The 16,893-nt window shown below is 43.8% G+C and overlaps 1 protein-coding gene across 2 annotated transcripts in view; it reads left to right on the top strand.

Moving 5' to 3' along the window:
- MPZL1 (myelin protein zero like 1) overlaps nt 1–6,057 on the top strand; it is a 54,059-nt gene extending 48,002 nt beyond the window's left edge. For both annotated transcript variants that reach the window (XM_045001961.1, XM_045001960.1), the window contains one exon: nt 408–6,057. In XM_045001961.1, the coding sequence (XP_044857896.1) occupies nt 408–509 (102 nt within the window). In that variant the 3' untranslated portion in view covers nt 510–6,057. The remainder of the gene's footprint in view (nt 1–407) is intronic.
- The last annotated feature ends 10,836 nt before the right edge of the window (nt 6,058–16,893 follow it).

Here is a 16,893-nt window from a genome sequence, read left to right as displayed (position 1 = left end):
AAATGAATTCTATCACTTAATGACAATCTGTAGCGCAGTATGATGCTTAAAAAAAATTAAACCCTAGCTTGCATCTGACTGAGCTACATATCTTCATAGCTTTCTGTGTCTGTTGAGGAAACTCTGATACATTTCAGAACTGTGGATCCTTCCTTGCATTCTTCACACGCCGGCCAATCTAGTTAAAATGAGCCCTTGTGCTGCATGGTACACTGGGGTTGCAAGTAAGGTGACACACCAGATTTCTTGTATAGGTAAAGGCTCAGTCCACTTGCTTTGGGGTTCCATTAGCTATCAGGGACAGTGCATTTGCTGTCCCTGTATTCCCACAGGAGGCCCTGCAGAAAGGAGAGGGAAGTGCAACCCATTCTTAAAAGCACTGATTCTGTTTTTTTCTCTGTCCTCAGGGCCCAGTCATTTATGCGCAATTAGATCACTCCGGTGGGCGACACAGTGACAAGATTAACAAGTCGGAATCCGTGGTTTATGCTGACATTCGGAAGAACTGAGGAGATCTCACCGTATCCAAAGCAAAACAAAAATTCAAACTGGAATGGCTTGAATCAAATGTGACCCAGAGAACTCACATGTGGCCTTTGATGCCTAGACTAGGACCAATGCATGTGAATACAGAGAGATATGTGTGTTGTGTGTAAATAGTCTATTTAATCGTACAGAAGTGAGACCAGTGTTGCATGTTGAGATGCAGTAAGAATTCTGCTTATAAATGGCCAATATTCTTTTTTTGTATCTAGGATAAGGGGAGAAAAAGTGAAAATACATCACATGGCAACTTTAAAGTATTTTTTGTCTCAATCATTAATGGAGAAACTAGAAGGTGCTAGGGGATTCTAGATTTACCTGATCGTTTTTCAACAGGGTTTTCCTTTTTTGAAGGGATGGATATGAGGAAGGTAGTTTCTATAGGATACTTCCTATTCTCCAATCTATACAAATTGACTGCCACCTCATCTTATACAATTAGACCTCTTTGCTCAGAAAAACCCTCCCCATCTGCATGGGAGAAGGAAGAGCTAAGTTATAAAGGATCTGGTAAATTTTAGCCATTTGAAATGTCTACCCTTCACCCCTTTAAATGTACGAGAACTTTAAATTTATATAATGGTGACATTGCTCATAGATTAATAGATTTGTACGGCCAGAAGGGACCATTATTAGCTCATCTAATCTGACCTCCTGTATATCACAGGCCATAGAATTTCATATAGTTACTCCTGTATTGAGCCCATATATTGTTAGAGCTTAAAGCCAGTCTCTTAGAACACAGGGACTGTGGCCCAGTGGGGTTTGTGCAGTGAAAATAAAACCCAACTTTTCCTAAGTAAGTGAAGGGGGCGTCTAGGAAGCTTCCTATCTGGGTAACTTGCTTCAGTTAGATCCTGATGTGCCCTTCCCTGGGACAACCTGCTTCCAGTTAAACCTGCTGGGTTGTTTGTCCACTTGTAGCAGGAAGCAGGGGCCCTTCTGGAGAGAGATGACATTGCACTTTGTGGAAAAGGAAAAGTGATAAAACTTTACTTGCAATAATCTGCCTATACTGTCTTTCCCTGAAGCTAGTTTAGAGTAAGAGGGAGAAGCGTGATGAATGGGACCATCACAAGCCTGCTGCTATAAGAGGACTGGGCCATCCTTGGTTCCACTGTCACTGACTCTTACTAAAGTCCCATCTCCTGTGATCTGCTAGAACAGGAAAAATTGAATAATGCAGAAAGCATGCAGCCCCACCTGTATTACTGACATTATGGCTAGCTTACTCTTGTGGGAATCTACCCTGTGACCTGTTTAGTCTAGTTGAAGGCATGTGAGCTAGACCCACACTGGAGAGATTCATTTCAAGGTTTTAGATCCTCTTTGTTCTTCCCTTGTATCTTTATGAACACTTGCTTATATTTCCAAAGGTTCATTGAGTCCTTCTGGAAGGAAACAAGCTGCCTCTTGTGTGTAGTGAACTGCAGGCATCATGATCTGAGATCTTGTCTGAGCCTGACTAGGGACGTCTTTTGCATTTATGGGAACGTAACCAACATTCCATGGCTCAAGCAGATGGCTTCTATGATGTAGCTGTCTTAAAGCTGTAGCCAGAAAGACTTGATGCTATATGGGACTGAAACTATTTTGAACTTACTTTCCCTTGATTTGTCTTAACTTTGAAGCTTGTTTATCAGGAACAGTAACCTGTGTTAATGGAAGTGGATTGATTCTGACTGAGTGAGCTGTCTTCAGGTTTTACTCAGTTCAGAGGAGTTCATGATTGCCTTGTGGCTAATGAGATCAGACCAGAGACCTGATCAGTTTTAACCCTATACTTTTAGCCAATGGAGCATGCAGAGTTTCCTCTTGATTCCCTGCCACTAACCCAGGTCTTTGTCAGTTAAAAGGAAATGCAAAATTTAAAGGGCTTTTAAAATTCCTCCAGGTTTGCTGCACTTGTCCATCTCTGGCCCTGTTGAGGTTTGTGCTGTGTAGGACTACTTCTGATGAATGCCTAGTGCTAAGTAGGAGAAACCAGGCTTGTAGCACAGCTCAGGGATAAGCAGAATCCCTTGTCAGGGTAAAACAGGTGTAAAAACTGAAATGGGGATGAGGCTAGCAGTTAATACTGTGTGACTAGGCTTGGAAGGATTAGATTTTTATTGGTAAATGTCCATAAACGTTGATTTCACTGTACACGCACAAACTGACGCATAAATATGTCCATCAATAATTGAAATTTAGAGGTAGGCGAAGTAAGAAAAATGCTGCTTGAGAACTTATTGGTTTGATTTAAGGCTATATACTTTGTATATTTTGACATAGGATGTTGACAGTTTGTGTGCTAATGGTTATAATGCTTTAACTTTTTAAATCTCAACATCTACTGTCATTAAATTGTTTCACCCCTCAGTTTCCCACAACTGTGGAAGTTTAAACTGAAAAAAAGCTTAAAACACATAATTGTGGGCAGTTTTGAAAATTTTAATTGATAAAAATTGAAAAAGATGCTTAAAAATAAGAGTTGATCTTGTCCATCAAAATTATAAAGGAATTTACCTTGGCATAGCTACATCTCTCAGGGGTGTGAAAAATCCACACCCCCCGAGAGATGTAGCTATGCTGGCCCAACCCTTGGTGTAGACAGAATTCTTCCACTGACTTAGCTACCACTTCTTGGGGAGGTGGATTACCTATGCTGATGGGAGAACCTAGTGTTTATACTGAAGCGCTACAGCAGTGCAGATGCAGCTGTGCCACTGTAATGATTAAAGTGTAGACATACCCTGAATGAAGCTATAGTGAAATCCCAGACTATGGTCTGATCGTATTAGCAGAGGGGTTCTCATACTGGGGGTCGGGACCCCTCAGGGGGTCACAAGGTTATTACATGGGGGGGTCGTGAGCTGTCAGTCTCCATCCCAAACCCCGCTTTGCCTCCAGCATTTATAATGGTGTTAAACATATAAAAGTGTTTTAATTTATAAAGGGGGGGGGAGGGGTCACACTCAGAGGCTTGCTGTGTGAAAGGGGTCACCAGTACAAAAGTTTGAGAACCACTGTATTAGCCCATTTTGGAAGCTGTGAAATTGAATGAATTGGCTGCATTCTTCTCCTCCCCACCACCCCTTTCTGTACTGCAGTCAAATAATCAGGGCTTGTCTACACTATGGAGACTATACCAGCATAGCTACAGCAGAGCTATGCCAGCATGACCCTATTGTGGAGGCACAGCCTGTGCTGATAGAAGGGGTTTTTCTGCTGGTGTAGAAATATCACTTCCCTGAACGATGAAAGCATTAATTTGTCAATGTAGCTGTCTCTACAGGGGGATTATGTCAGTTTAGCTTTGTTGGTTGGGGATGGGTGTTTTTCGCATCCCTGACTGACATAGCTTTGTCGACCTAACTTTTAAGCCCTGGTCTGCACTTCAGATTTAGATTGACCTTAACTTCATTGATCAGAGGTATGAAAAATTCATCACCCTGAATGCTGTAGTTAAGCCAACCTAACTCCTGGTGTAGGTGCAGTTTGTCTTCTGTCAATGTAGGAAGCATCTGCACTAAGGCACTGGAGCTGTGCCGCTATAGTACCCATATTGTAGACGTGCTCCAAGTGTAGACCAAGCCTAAGACAGCTGTGTTGTCCCAAGGGCTGTTACAATGGAGGCAACTCTTGGATAACGAGCTGAGGTGAGCTCTGTGGGAACTGCATTGTATCCGGGGTGGTGAATTCTTCATAAATCTTGTCTTTACTGCTCAGGGCGTATAATATGTCACAGCACAGAAACTAGAGTCAGTACCACATAACGTTTTCTACTTGTCGGGAGAAGGAGTTCTCCTGACTATAACTGACCTTGTACTCGCTGCAGACAAAAACAAATACCCTTTGGGATTGCTGCCTTGGCTTTGTCTGCTACAGGAACTGACACCTTTTTGAGAGCAAGACTTGGATGGTATCACTTCTGTTTTGCTTGTCTTCCCCTCAGAAAACATGCTGCTGCTCCTTGCTAGAACTGAAAAGCTGGCAAAGCAGCAAAATCCTGTTTCAACAATTGAGGACTTTTAACCCTTAGTTGACTGCCGCAAATGAGCATATAGGTGCAGCATCCAGAGGTCTGGTGTTGCTACTTGCTAACTCGGGTGTCTAGCGAATGAATTGGCAGCTGTATTCTTCACATCTTATCTCCAACACCCCTTTCCATGCATAGGTCAGTGTTTGACTGCAGGTCTCCAGGGCAGATGACCCAGGGTTGAGGGGGTAGGACGAGGGTATTTTAGGTGGTGCTTGGAGGAGCTGTTACGTTGAGAGCCTTCCCACAGTAGCAGTGCTCTCTGGTGGTGCATAAGGCCCAATCTATACCTGGAGTGCTCTGTGTTTTGTAGCGTTCTACTGACATTTCAGTTTATGATTAGAGAAACTGGAATTAGGTTTTTAATTTCTTTTAATATTCCAGAGTTGTTTGGATAACCATCTGTCTTGTAACTCATGTGTGTGTGTACGAAACTTAAAGGCTTCGTTTCCCTAGAGAGTGGACTGTTGAGGTGGTAGGGTGAAGAACCATATGATCTCTAATATAATTGCCTCGGAACCTGTTTTAAACCTTGCTTGGTGTTTACATTATTCTTGTATCTGTCTAGGACCTTTAAAACCAGGATTTTTCTCTTATGTATATGGTGGGGGGGGGGTTCAAGGAGTATGTTTCCCTCTTGAAAATGAATCTGTGGTCAAAGATCTGGGGAAGTATCTACATTGCCGGGGATACAGTCATTTTCCCGTCATACCAGTATCTAGGTCTTGGCACATTGCATTCTGGTGGCCTTTATCATACATCGAATCATAGACATGTTGGGCTGGAAGGGCCCTCAAGAAGTCATCAAATCCAGCCCCCTGGTCTGAGGCAGGACTAAGTGATGGAGATCCCTAAATCATAAACTACTTTGCTCACACTTTATTCCGTTGTGTGGTGGTGGTGTTATTGTTTTTTGTTTTTTTTAAGGCTTCTCTCCTCCTCCCTCTCAAACACAAGCAACCCCTTTTATTTTTAAGGTATTTCTGCACTTTCTAAAACTGGAATTTAAGTTGAATAACGTTTCCTGCCTTCTGGGGTGAATATGCTGTGCAGTCTGGTTTTCCCCCCCAACTCCAAAGCAGCTGCAACATGGAATATTAGAGACACTTTGGGCAGGAAGACAGGAGCTTTTGGTTCTTGTTCCTGCCGACCTCTAACTTGGAAATTATCTTCCTAAACAGGGGAGGAAAGCCCCTTCCTCACTCAGAGGATAGCGCACCAGTATCCTGCCTGGTTTTGGGGGTGGATGAAGCAGGACGAACACCTATAAAATGGGTGTATAATTATTGTGGGAGGGAGCCAGGTGTATACTGCGTGGCCTCACTATATAAAGTTAAGGCTGTGGAGAGCCAGGGATAGCAACTGTGCTTTGTGCTTTGCTTGGACAGATTCTTTTGATTTGGATACTAAAATCATACTGTTAATTTTTCTTGACTGATTTTAATGTTTTCTATTGTAATCTTGTGACTATTTTAATACACTTTTTTCCATTATTTGTCTCTTGTGGTCTGTTGCACAAGTTGTATCTGGTTGTGGATGGGATGGGGAGGGAGACTTGACTACAGAAGCCTCACTTGCACCTTAGAGACAACACAAAGATGACATTTTCCACTCATCTGACACAAGCCACCGATATCCGAATATTGCATGGCTGGAGAACCTTTCACCAAGGGATCTTGGCACGTTTTACAAATATTAAGCTGCACAATTCCCCTGTGAGGCAGGTAAGTGATATGTCCCTTATCAACCTAGAAGAACTGCAGGAAAGGGTAAAAAGGCTTGCCCAAGACTACTCAGCAAGTCAGTAACAGAGTTGAGAATAAGAACCCAGGAGACGAGTCTTCCAGTTCCCAGTGCCACTAGCTCACCGCACTATGAAGCTGCCTTTGCAGAATGCTGTTCTTCCCAATCTTGAAAAGTACCTAGACCAATCCTATTAGACAAAGGCCTCCTGTTGGAAGAGAGAATGTTCTCCCTAACCTGCCACTGAACAAACAGTAATTGTTGCACTTGGCAAAACAGATCAACTGGTCTGCTTAAAGGTCTGACCAGAGAGATTTGTGACGGAGATGGCAACTTCCTGCCATATCCTTGGGAGACCTTGTTGAATTAAATTTCTTGAGGCCCATTGTATTAAATGAATGGTTTATGCCGGGGTGGTAACAAAGTGTTACATGCTTTTTCCTAGGGAATATCTAGCGGGAGGTGAATACTAATTCCCATCCTCTGGTTAATGCAAAATCTTTTGAAACTATGCCCTGAGGAGCGAGCCATTGTCTGCTGATCACTTGTTACATGAGGCCATGATCAAAAGCCCAAGCTGTATAAAGATGGAACTATTCCTGGTGGTTCTGGTTCTGAATCTGAGATGGTTCTGAACTTGTAACTATGGGGGAAACCCAGTTACGGGTTTTGAAGGACTGACACCTCCTCGAGTTTGAGGTTGGGAGTTGGAGTGATCTCTGGTAAACTTTTTAGCATGTGTGTAGTTTCTTTTAGGCAGTTTGGCTTGCTGAGGATATCTGTAGACAGGGAACTGCAGACTGGAAAAATCTGGTCAGGAGGGTAGAGAGATGCAGGTCTCTACCTGTGAGGTGACCGCTGAGGAGCCGGGAGCCCTTAGGGTACCACAAAGAGGGAGTACAGGTCCCTTGAACTGTGACAGTATTAATAAAAGCACCATCTGCCCTTAGGATCTACAAAAACTAGGCATGTGCCTGCTCTCCATTTGAGACTCTGCCCCTTGTGGATGTGGTGTTAATCCACCTGGGACAGTACACAAAACTGGACTCACTAAACTTAAAATATTAGCTCTACTTTTGATCTAGCAAGGCTGTATCCCTTCAGCAGGGAGAGCAAATCACTCAGTATTTCTTAGGCCTCTGTTTTTGTGGCAAGAGGTATATTGATGCTGAAAGAAAGCAAGAAATCCTTAAGCTATGAATCTATGAAGCAATGTAATTTTACCTATCAGGATAGCATCTTCTGGGCAGATCAGAGCAGTTTGAAGCAATGACAGCCGTTTGTGACTACTAATGATGGCTTAGGCTGGAAGCTGAGTTTGTGCCTACATTCCATCTAATTCACTGTGGATGGGCACAACCAGGACCTAGAATTTTTTAAGTGTCTGCTTAAAGTTCAGTGGCCCTCATTAAGAGTAGGAGTTTGCCCACGTTCCTTAGCCGTTGAGAGCAGGCTGTGTATCCTCCCACCCTACCTATGCTGGCTGTATTTCAGGTATGGGGATTCCTGTGTACATATTGTTTGTAAAGTACTTGGGATGAAAGGCACTGTGTATATTGAGGAAAGGATGTGATTAAAGCAGGAGACTGAGTCAGGAGATCAGGGTTCTGTTTTGACTGTCATCAAATCACTTGCTCAAGGCCACTTAGCCTCTGTTCCTTGGTTCATCTACTCAAAGCATGTAGCCACTAACCCATGGCAGATGCCTTCACCATGCCACTATATGGGAGGAAAGGGATATTGTACAAACCCCTCTGGGTTTCCCAGTGCATCATGTCTTTTCTGACTACATTTCTTGTGACTGAGATTATCTTGTGTTGGGCACTTTGTCTGTATTATCCCAGTTTGATAGCTTGTCATTTTTTTTGTAAACCTCTTTTTAAAAAGCTGCTGTCTTCTATCCCGTCTTAGGGAATGGCTGGCATCTCAGATACCAGAAACTGTTGCAAATGCTGACTTCTTAAGGGTGATCACTGTACCTCAGACATGTTGCTAAGGGCTTACTTGAAAGCTTTGAGATCTTGAAATGGAAGGTGTTACAGAAGGGCAAAGTATTGAATTATCACTTTCTAGTGATGTGCTGCTAATATTTTTAAGAGGGAGGCACTACATTTGGCAAATGGTTTAGTTTGCTGGAACCATTCCCAATGATGGTCACACTTCAGCTTGTGCAGCTTGGTACAATGTAACTGGAAACAGCAGACACTGGAGCAAATCTAGTTCATTTTGAAAGTAAAAAGTGGCTCTCCAGAGATATATTTGAATGTCAGTGAAATGTCTGTGGGAAGGATGGTTCAGCAATAATCAGAGGTGGAGAGTGATCAGAGCCTTGTCTTGATGGGCAAAAAGGAAGTGTTTCAATTGTTAGCTTAACACCTGAAGTCCTTTAAAACATTATGTTGGAAGTGTAATTTCCAGCTTGGATGGACATACCCGTGCAAGCTCCGATTGAGCTAGTGTACTAGACATAGAAGTGTAGCTGAAGTGGTCTGAGCAGTGGGCCAGGCTAGCTGCCCCAAATATCCTGTCAGAGACCTTAGGTACCTACTAGAGGTGGCTAGTTCATCCTTCCACCATTTTAGTGCACTAGCTCAATTGGTCAGTTTGGGTACATCTACCTGAGCTAGAAATTACCCCTCCAGCAGTAATGGTAGGCATACCATTAGAGGCAGGCTAACACCTTTGAAGCTGTTATCTGTGGCCATGTTTTAGCCTAGACTACAATATGGCCAGTGAACACTGCTTACACATGTTAGCCTGCAACCTACTAGGGCTCTCCAATGCGTTAGGGCTAATAATATGTTTGCCCTTCCTTCGGTTTAGCAGAACTATAACACAAAGGGGATGGGAAGAACCTCCCGCAGCATCTTGCTGATCTTCTAAAGCTAAACATGTAGTATTGCCAACTCAAGGGGCTTGATCAATTACTTCATACTGACTTTTTTTTCTTACATGACCCTGGGAGTTGGGGCTTTATCTCACTTAAAACAAAAACATTTTTGTAGCCCCTGTAGTTGTGGAGGAAAACTTAGCAATATAAACTTCTAAAGACTCAAATAGTAAAGGCAAATACTTCTACCACCTTCTTCCCTAAAATTGGCTGAAAACTGTAAGAATTTTTTGAATATTTGGGAATACTTTGTCTTTACTGAAGTTTTTCCTAATATGTGATCTAAATCTCCATTACTGCAGATTAAGCCTGTTAGAACTTCTATCTTCAGTAGACCTGGAGAACAATTGATGACCATCCTCTTTGTAATGATAACACAAAGGGGATGGGAAGCACCTACTGCAGCATCTCACTGATCTATTTAAAGCTAAAAATGCAGTATGATGACCATCCTCTTTGTAACAGCACTTAACATATTTGAAGGTTTTCAGGTCCCCCCCTCAGCCCTTCTTCCCCTCAAGACTGTTTGTTTGTTTTTTAACCTTTCTTCATAGGTCAGGTTTTCTAAATCTTTTATAATTTTTGTTGCTTTCCTCTGGACTCTCTCCAATTTGTCCACATCTTTCCTAAAGTACTGCATCCAGAATTGGACACGGTACTCCATCGGTGCCGAGTAGAGCAGACAATTACCTTCTGTGTCTCACATAAAACACTACTGTTAATATACCTCAGAATATTTTTTGTAGCTGCTTCACATTGTTTTGTATTCAATTTATAATCCATTATAACAGTATATCCTTTTCAGCAGCACTACCCCCCTAGTGTATGATGGATAATAATTTTGTAGTTGTGCATTTGATTTTTCCTTTTTAAGTGAAGTACTTTGCACTTGTCTTTATTGAATTTAATCTTGTTGAATTCAGATCAGTTCTCCAATTTAAGGTCATTTTGAATTCTAATCCCATCCTCCAAAATGCTTGAAACCTCTCTCAGCTTGGTGTCATCTGCAAGTTTTATAAGCATACTCTCCACTCCATTATCAAAGTCATTAATGGAAAATATTGAATTAGTACCAGACCCAGGGCTGACATCTGTAGTATCCGACTAGCTATGCTCTCCAGGTTGATAGCTAACTACTCTTTGAGTATAGTCTTTCAACCAGTTGTGCACCTACCTTACAGTAATTTCATCTAGACAGTGTTTCCCTAGTTTGCTTTTGAGAATGTCATGTGAGACTGTCAAATGGTTTACTAAAATCAAGATACATTATTTTTACTGCTTCCCCCATCCAGTAGATCAGTAATCCTGTTGAAGAAAATTAGGTTGGTTTGGCATGATTTGTTCTTGACAAATTCACACTGGCTATTTCTTACACTCTATTCTTCTCTAGGTCAGGGGTGGCCAAACTTACTGGCTCTCCAGGCCACATATGACAATCATCAGAAGTTCGAGAGCTGGGGCACACCTGCCAGGAGCCAGGGTTGGGGCTTCAGCCTGCTCCTGCTGAAGCCCTGAACCCTGGCAGGTGCGCCCTGCAGGGCTGAAGCCCTGAGACGTCCCTCCCCTCTGGGCAGAAGCCCCTATCCCACCACCCTGCTGCAAGGCAGAGGTCCCGAGCTTCCCCCCCTAGTCTGGTAGGTATGGTGGGGCGGGGGGCTTCACGAGCTGTACTTGAATGGTAAAAGAACTGCATGTGGCTCGCGAGCCACAGTTTGGCCACCCCTGCTCTAGGTGCTTACAAATTGATTGTTTAATAATTTGTTCCAGTATTTTTCTGGGTATCAAAGCTAGGCTGATTTTGTCTATAATTTGCTGGCTGCTCTTTGTTTCCACTTTTTAAAGTTTGCATTTCTCCAATCCTCTGGGACCTGGCCTATCCTCTAGGAGTTCTGGGGGGGGGGGGGGGGGGGGTTTGCTTCAGCTAATTCCTTAAGTACCTAGGATGAATTAATCAAGCCCTGCTGGCTTGAATACATCTAACTTATCTAAATATTCTTTAACCTGTTCTTTCCCTATCTTGGCTTGCATTCCTTTCACCTTCTTGTTAATATTGTGTTGAGTATCTGGTCACCATTAACCTTTTTAGTCAAGAATGAAGCAAAATAGTGTACAACCAGCGCTGTAGCCAGGGAGATACAGCGCTGTATGTGCCTTGCAAGTGTGGACGGTGAGTGAGTTGCAGCGCTGTAAAGCCACCACCAGCGCTGCAACTCTCCAGTGTAGCCAAGCCCTCAGCTTTTTTGACTTCATCAGTTATTAGCTGTCCTTCCCCACTAAGTAGGGGACCTTCACTTTCTGTTGTCTTTCTCTTGTTTCTAACGCATCTCCTCTTATTGCCTTTTGTGTCCCTTGCAGAGTGTAACTCATCTTGTGCCTTTTGTCTTACTGATTTTGTTCCTGTGTGCTTGTACTTCTCCTTAGCAATTTGTCCATGTTTCCATTTTTTGTAGGATTCCTTTTTGATTTTCAAGTGCACGTTAAGATGGGTTAACAAGCTCCCCACCTGTTGTGGGCTGGGATCAATGTGTTTGAACCCTTTTTAGAAACTTTTCTAGCCCAGCTGTAGTAGGAATGCTGCTGTATTTGGAACCGTACCTTGGACAATGCTTCAACACACAGCCTGCTGCCCAGTAGTTATATATGGATATAATTTCTCAACTACTGTAGCTAAAGCTTTAATAATCTGAAAATCTGCTTAGATCTGTAGTGTCCAAACTTTGGCCCATGACTTGAGAAACTTAATACTTGGTTCCAAATGAACACTATTCCCTGAGCTGTGTCTTTGATTATTTTTTTTAAACAAGTATTTGAATCGGGTGTAAAGCACAACCTCCCCCACTTCCTCTGCAGTTCCAAGAGGCTGAATAGCTGCTGTCTCTTCCCTTTTGCCTGGCTCCAGCATGGCAATTGCTGTTGTACAAGTTCTGCAGTGTGTGAGGGGAAGGAGAGAGTAATAGCTGTGGTTGCTCCATTGCCTGCTTCTTTGCTGGGTTATAGGAGCCCCAGGGCAAACAGGACAGGAGCCTACCATGCTCTACTTGCCCCTGGAGAAATAAAGTACTGAGTGTTGTCGTCTATCTCTCTCTCTCTCTTCCCCCCCCCCCCCAAATATTTGGTCGTCTTCAGGCTGAAATGGTTGGACAGCTGGTTTTAGAGCATCTGGGCAAGCATAAAGGGTGGAATGGGAAAGTGGAGAAAAGGCTGTGGGAGGGGATGTGTGCACACCTGAAGGGAAAACAGAATGGTGAGAGAAAGATACAGAATGAGAAGAGATGGGAAGAATGAAGTTAAAGAAAATTGTACAGGAGGATGAGAAACTAGAAGGGAATGAAATGCAGCAGTCACAGTAACTTTTTTGTTAATGAAAGTGTGCAGAAAGAACCCTCTGACTGTCTAGGTTTATATTCTGGTGGGGTTCAAAATAAGTAGGTGGAGTAAAAAATCTTCATAGTTTGTACTGTCACCCCTTCTGTGTCACTTCGCATGTATGTGTGACATTCCCCAGGTAGCAGCCTGAAACAGAATTTTTAAACCAGGTTTCTGAAATGGTTTGAACATAACATCAGAAATGCAGGGCTGCCAGGGACCCCACGAAGCCATCAAGTTCCACCCCCTGTGCTCAGGCTGTAAACGTAGCCCATCCCTGACAGGTATTCAAGAACAGGTTGGACAATGAGGGGGATTCCACAACCTCCCTTTCAAGCCTATTCCAGAATTCAAAGTAACCTTAGTAGAAAGCTTTTACTCACTACAATCTAACCTAGATCTCCCCTTGTTTCCTGTTCAGTCTGTTACTACTTGTCCTGCTTTTGGTGGACATGGAGAACAATTGACCAGTCTTCCTTATAACAGCCTTTAATGCATTTGAAGACTTTGTAGGTGCTTACCACCTTCTTCTTTTCACAAGAGTAAGGATGCCTGTTTTAGCCTTTCCCCTCTCCACTGTATAAACCACCTTAAGATATGTTCTAAAGCAGTGTTTGGCTAATGCATGCAATCGCAGGGTGGGGGAGGTCCTTGAAGGGGCAGGCTCTGGTGTACTTCAAGGTATAGCATGCTGTAGGAGGCATGATAAAACTGGATTCAGTTCTCCTTTCTACCTATCTCTGCCCCAGGTGCAGTGGAGCACACACAAAGCAGCTTCACCATCCATTCCAGCCCTTTCTAAGTCAGCAGCTGAACTGCAGTGAAATGTGTGTGAAGGAGGTGGGGCTGCAGTATTAATGAATACTACATATGCTATGATTGGCTGACCTGTAAGGGAGGTTTTGTCTGACACTGGTGTTAAATCAAAACGAGTTGTCAGGAAAAAGCACCAGGAACCAGAGCAATGAGCTGCTACTACCTTTGGCTAGAATGCTTCAAGGTCATAAGGCAAAGGGCTGGGCCATTAACGGGGAAGAACCTAATTGCTCTAGTTCCAGTAAAGATAAGATTTATTTGGGCAGGGGAGCTTGGATGGACAGGACTCAACTATTAATTGCAGTGTTGGTCCAATGAAAAATATCACCTCATCTTCCTTCTCACTCAACTGAGAAATCATTGAGAGAGTTTAATAAAGCTTGTTCCCTGGAACAGCCGGATGTAGGCTTTGCAGAGGGAGGCTAAAGAAGTTACCTTACCTGCCTAATAGGAATGGGTGGAGGGGGCAAGATCTAAGTAGGCCACTGCTGGCTTTTTTTAAATCCTTGGCCGCCTTATTAAAAATAAATATCCTGTTTTGAAAAGGCTGTATAGTCACTGAATATGCTACTGGTCACAGGTACTGAATCTAAGTCAGGCTTGCTGAGGTAATTATAGTGGATGCAGAGTGGGCCTGCCACTAGTCTACATCTGACTAGGAGAATCTCATGATTCTGTGCTGAGATGAGAGCTGCTGGCTCATCAGCTGTAGGGGACTGTGGTGTAACTAGCTTGGCACCAGCACATAACACAGGAAGTAGGTGAGGTGTCCTGCTAGCCTCTGCTCAGGGCTGGTGCAAGAATGTTTTGTGCCCTAGGCAAAACTTCCACCTTGTGCCCTCCCCCCCCCAATGGCAGCTCTCTGCCCTGAGACACCCCCTGCTCCACGCACGAGCATGCTGTGGCCACTTCACTTCTCCCGCCTCCCAGGCTTTTGGCACCTAAGGGAGGTGGGAGAAATGAAGCAGCTCACCCTGCTCTGCCTCCTCCCTGAGCATGCCATAGCTGCTTCACTTCTCCCGCCTTCCAGGCTTGTGGCACCAATCACCTTAGGGGCTGCAAGCCTGGGAGGCGGGAGAAGTGAAGCAGCCATGGTGTGTTTGGGGAGGAGGTGGGGCAGGGGTGAGCTAGGGCAGGGAGTTCCCCTGTGTGCCACCACCCCCCCTTACTTGCTGCAGGCAGCCCTCGCCATGCTCCCCTGCCCCAGCTCCCTCCACCTAATGCTGGCAGTGACCAGTGCTGCCCCAATCCTAGTGCCCTAGGTGACCACCTAGGTCGCCTAAATGGTTGGACTGGCCCTGCCTCTGCTCTCTGGATGGAGGTTGATTTCTTCAGGTGGTGGATTATGTTGCCCTTTATTTAGCTCCCTACAAAAAACTCTGCCCTGTACAGCAGTAGCATGCATCCCTGTACAGTTCTGACTACAGAATGTTATCAGTGCTGATGCATGTTGGAGTATCTTAAATGGATCTTCATATACTACAGTAACAGTTGCTGGAGTTTAGAAAGCCTTCCTGGTGAGGCAAGCACCTTTTGATTCTGGAACCAATAGGGGAGAACTAACTAGGGGAATAGTTGTAACTTTTTCTTTAAAGGCAAAATTGACATTTAGATAAACTGTTACATTCAGGCTCTTAACTGCCACAATGCCTATCCCTCTCTGGAAGAGTAAACAGGAAGGGGATGCATATCATTGGTAACACATACTAACAGTATGGCAAAAACATGCTGTTCCTGCCCATACTAATACATGGTCACATGTTCCCTAGACTTTGAGAGCAGAGCGCTTTGCCTATGCAACTTGGACTACTCCTCACCGCCCCTCCCCTTCAAAAACAAAAATCTCATGTAGAGGTTGGGAGGGCCTGCTCTCTGCCCTTTATGACCTTGCTAGTGAGTAGCTTCCATTTGTTTGCTCTTCGGGGGAGGATAGAAGCTGCCTTTTCTAAACTATATACCACCATCTACTGTAACCGTCCACCACACTGGGACCAACTCCACTTAAGGTAGGTCTACATGGCAATGAAAAAACCCCAGCTGGCTCAGGCTCTAAGGCTATTTCATTGCTGTGCAGACTTCTGAACTCAGGCTGGATCCTGGGCTGTAGGGGCCTGTGGGGTGGAGAGCCTAGCTCAGCCATCTACACAGCAATGAAGCAGTGCTACAGCCCAAGCTGGCTGGCATAGGCCAGCTGTAGGTTTTTCTATGGTATGTCTGTATAGCTGCAGTGGCTTTTAAACATAGGAGTTGAGAACCAATATGGGGGCGGGGAAGAGAGAGAAAGCAAGCTGTTCGTTGTTGGCCTCTAATGCCTCTCAAAGCACTCTGTAGCAGGCCAGCTCTCTACTCTGGAATTCCACATCCTCAATTCTGGTATTTTGCAGCACTCAAAAAATGAAAATTGCTTCTGAAGGATGAGAAGTCCTTTATTCAGTGTGTAATTTAATCATATATTTTCATGAAATAGGTAAAGTTGGAGAGTGCCGCATCAATAGCCTATAGTGGTTTTCCCAAAGCAGGGGGAGATTAATTTAGACCCATAAGCCTACCTCTATTGTGTATACAAGACATCTATGAAACCAACTGTTTCCCCATCTCCATGATACAAAATTCCCCTCTGATTGCAGTGATTGTTTTAACAGCAGCAATTACCATGTTGTGGAAGCTTTTCAAGAAGTTGCTCAAGTGGCTGGCAGGGGCCAGCAGGCTTAAGACTTTAGGAGAGCGATACTGCCAGACCACCGAACCTAAGCAGCATCAGGTCATCACTACTTTTCTGAAGACTACAGTAGAATAGCTGATTGGTTCTCTCCATTGCAGTTTTTTTTAGATTATTTAAGGCTAGTCCTGAATTAACACAACTGATGGTTGTTAGTCACAGCATTTTAACAATTTCCAGTTTGAGTAATTGCATTAGGCCTATTGCCCTAAACTGGAGTGTTGCTAAGTTGTCACCATATTCTATCCCTAGAGTAAGCTGTATTACCTGAATGTATATCCCTTTACTTTGGAAATTCACTGAGAAGGAGCTCCCCCAGATAGTCATTGATTTGGAACGCTGAGTGAGAACACACACATTTATGGGAAGTAGACACATGCAAGAAAAATCAACTGCTAACTCTGAATGACTAGCCATTTTGTAAGTTAATTATAATATGCTCTAGTCCAAGCAACACATGATTTTGCTTGGGGCTACTAAAAGGCAGCAATTCTCAGCTTAGCTTATTTTTTCTTTTATTTGAGGGGCTAGGTCATTTCACCTTGAACTCCTTCATCCACCCTAGACTCTCAAATTCCATGCTTTTTTTTATTCACTGCAGTTCAAGAGGACAATTCCTCCCACACGACTCTCCCAAGTAGAAGAGATCTTTTTGACAGAAGGGGTAGGATAGAGAACATCTTGGGACAGCACTCTTACCAGGGAATTGCTACATTCCAGGAGATGTAGAGCAGTGGTTTTCAACCTGGGGACTGCAGATTATGTTTAAGATTTCCAAAGGAGGCTGCAGCTCTA

This window comes from Mauremys mutica, chromosome 1, assembly GCF_020497125.1.
Source record: "Mauremys mutica isolate MM-2020 ecotype Southern chromosome 1, ASM2049712v1, whole genome shotgun sequence".
In the NCBI taxonomy this organism is placed as follows: domain Eukaryota; kingdom Metazoa; phylum Chordata; order Testudines; family Geoemydidae; genus Mauremys; species Mauremys mutica.
Note: the sequence above shows the minus strand (reverse complement) of the source record. Positions and strands in the feature narration are given on the sequence as shown.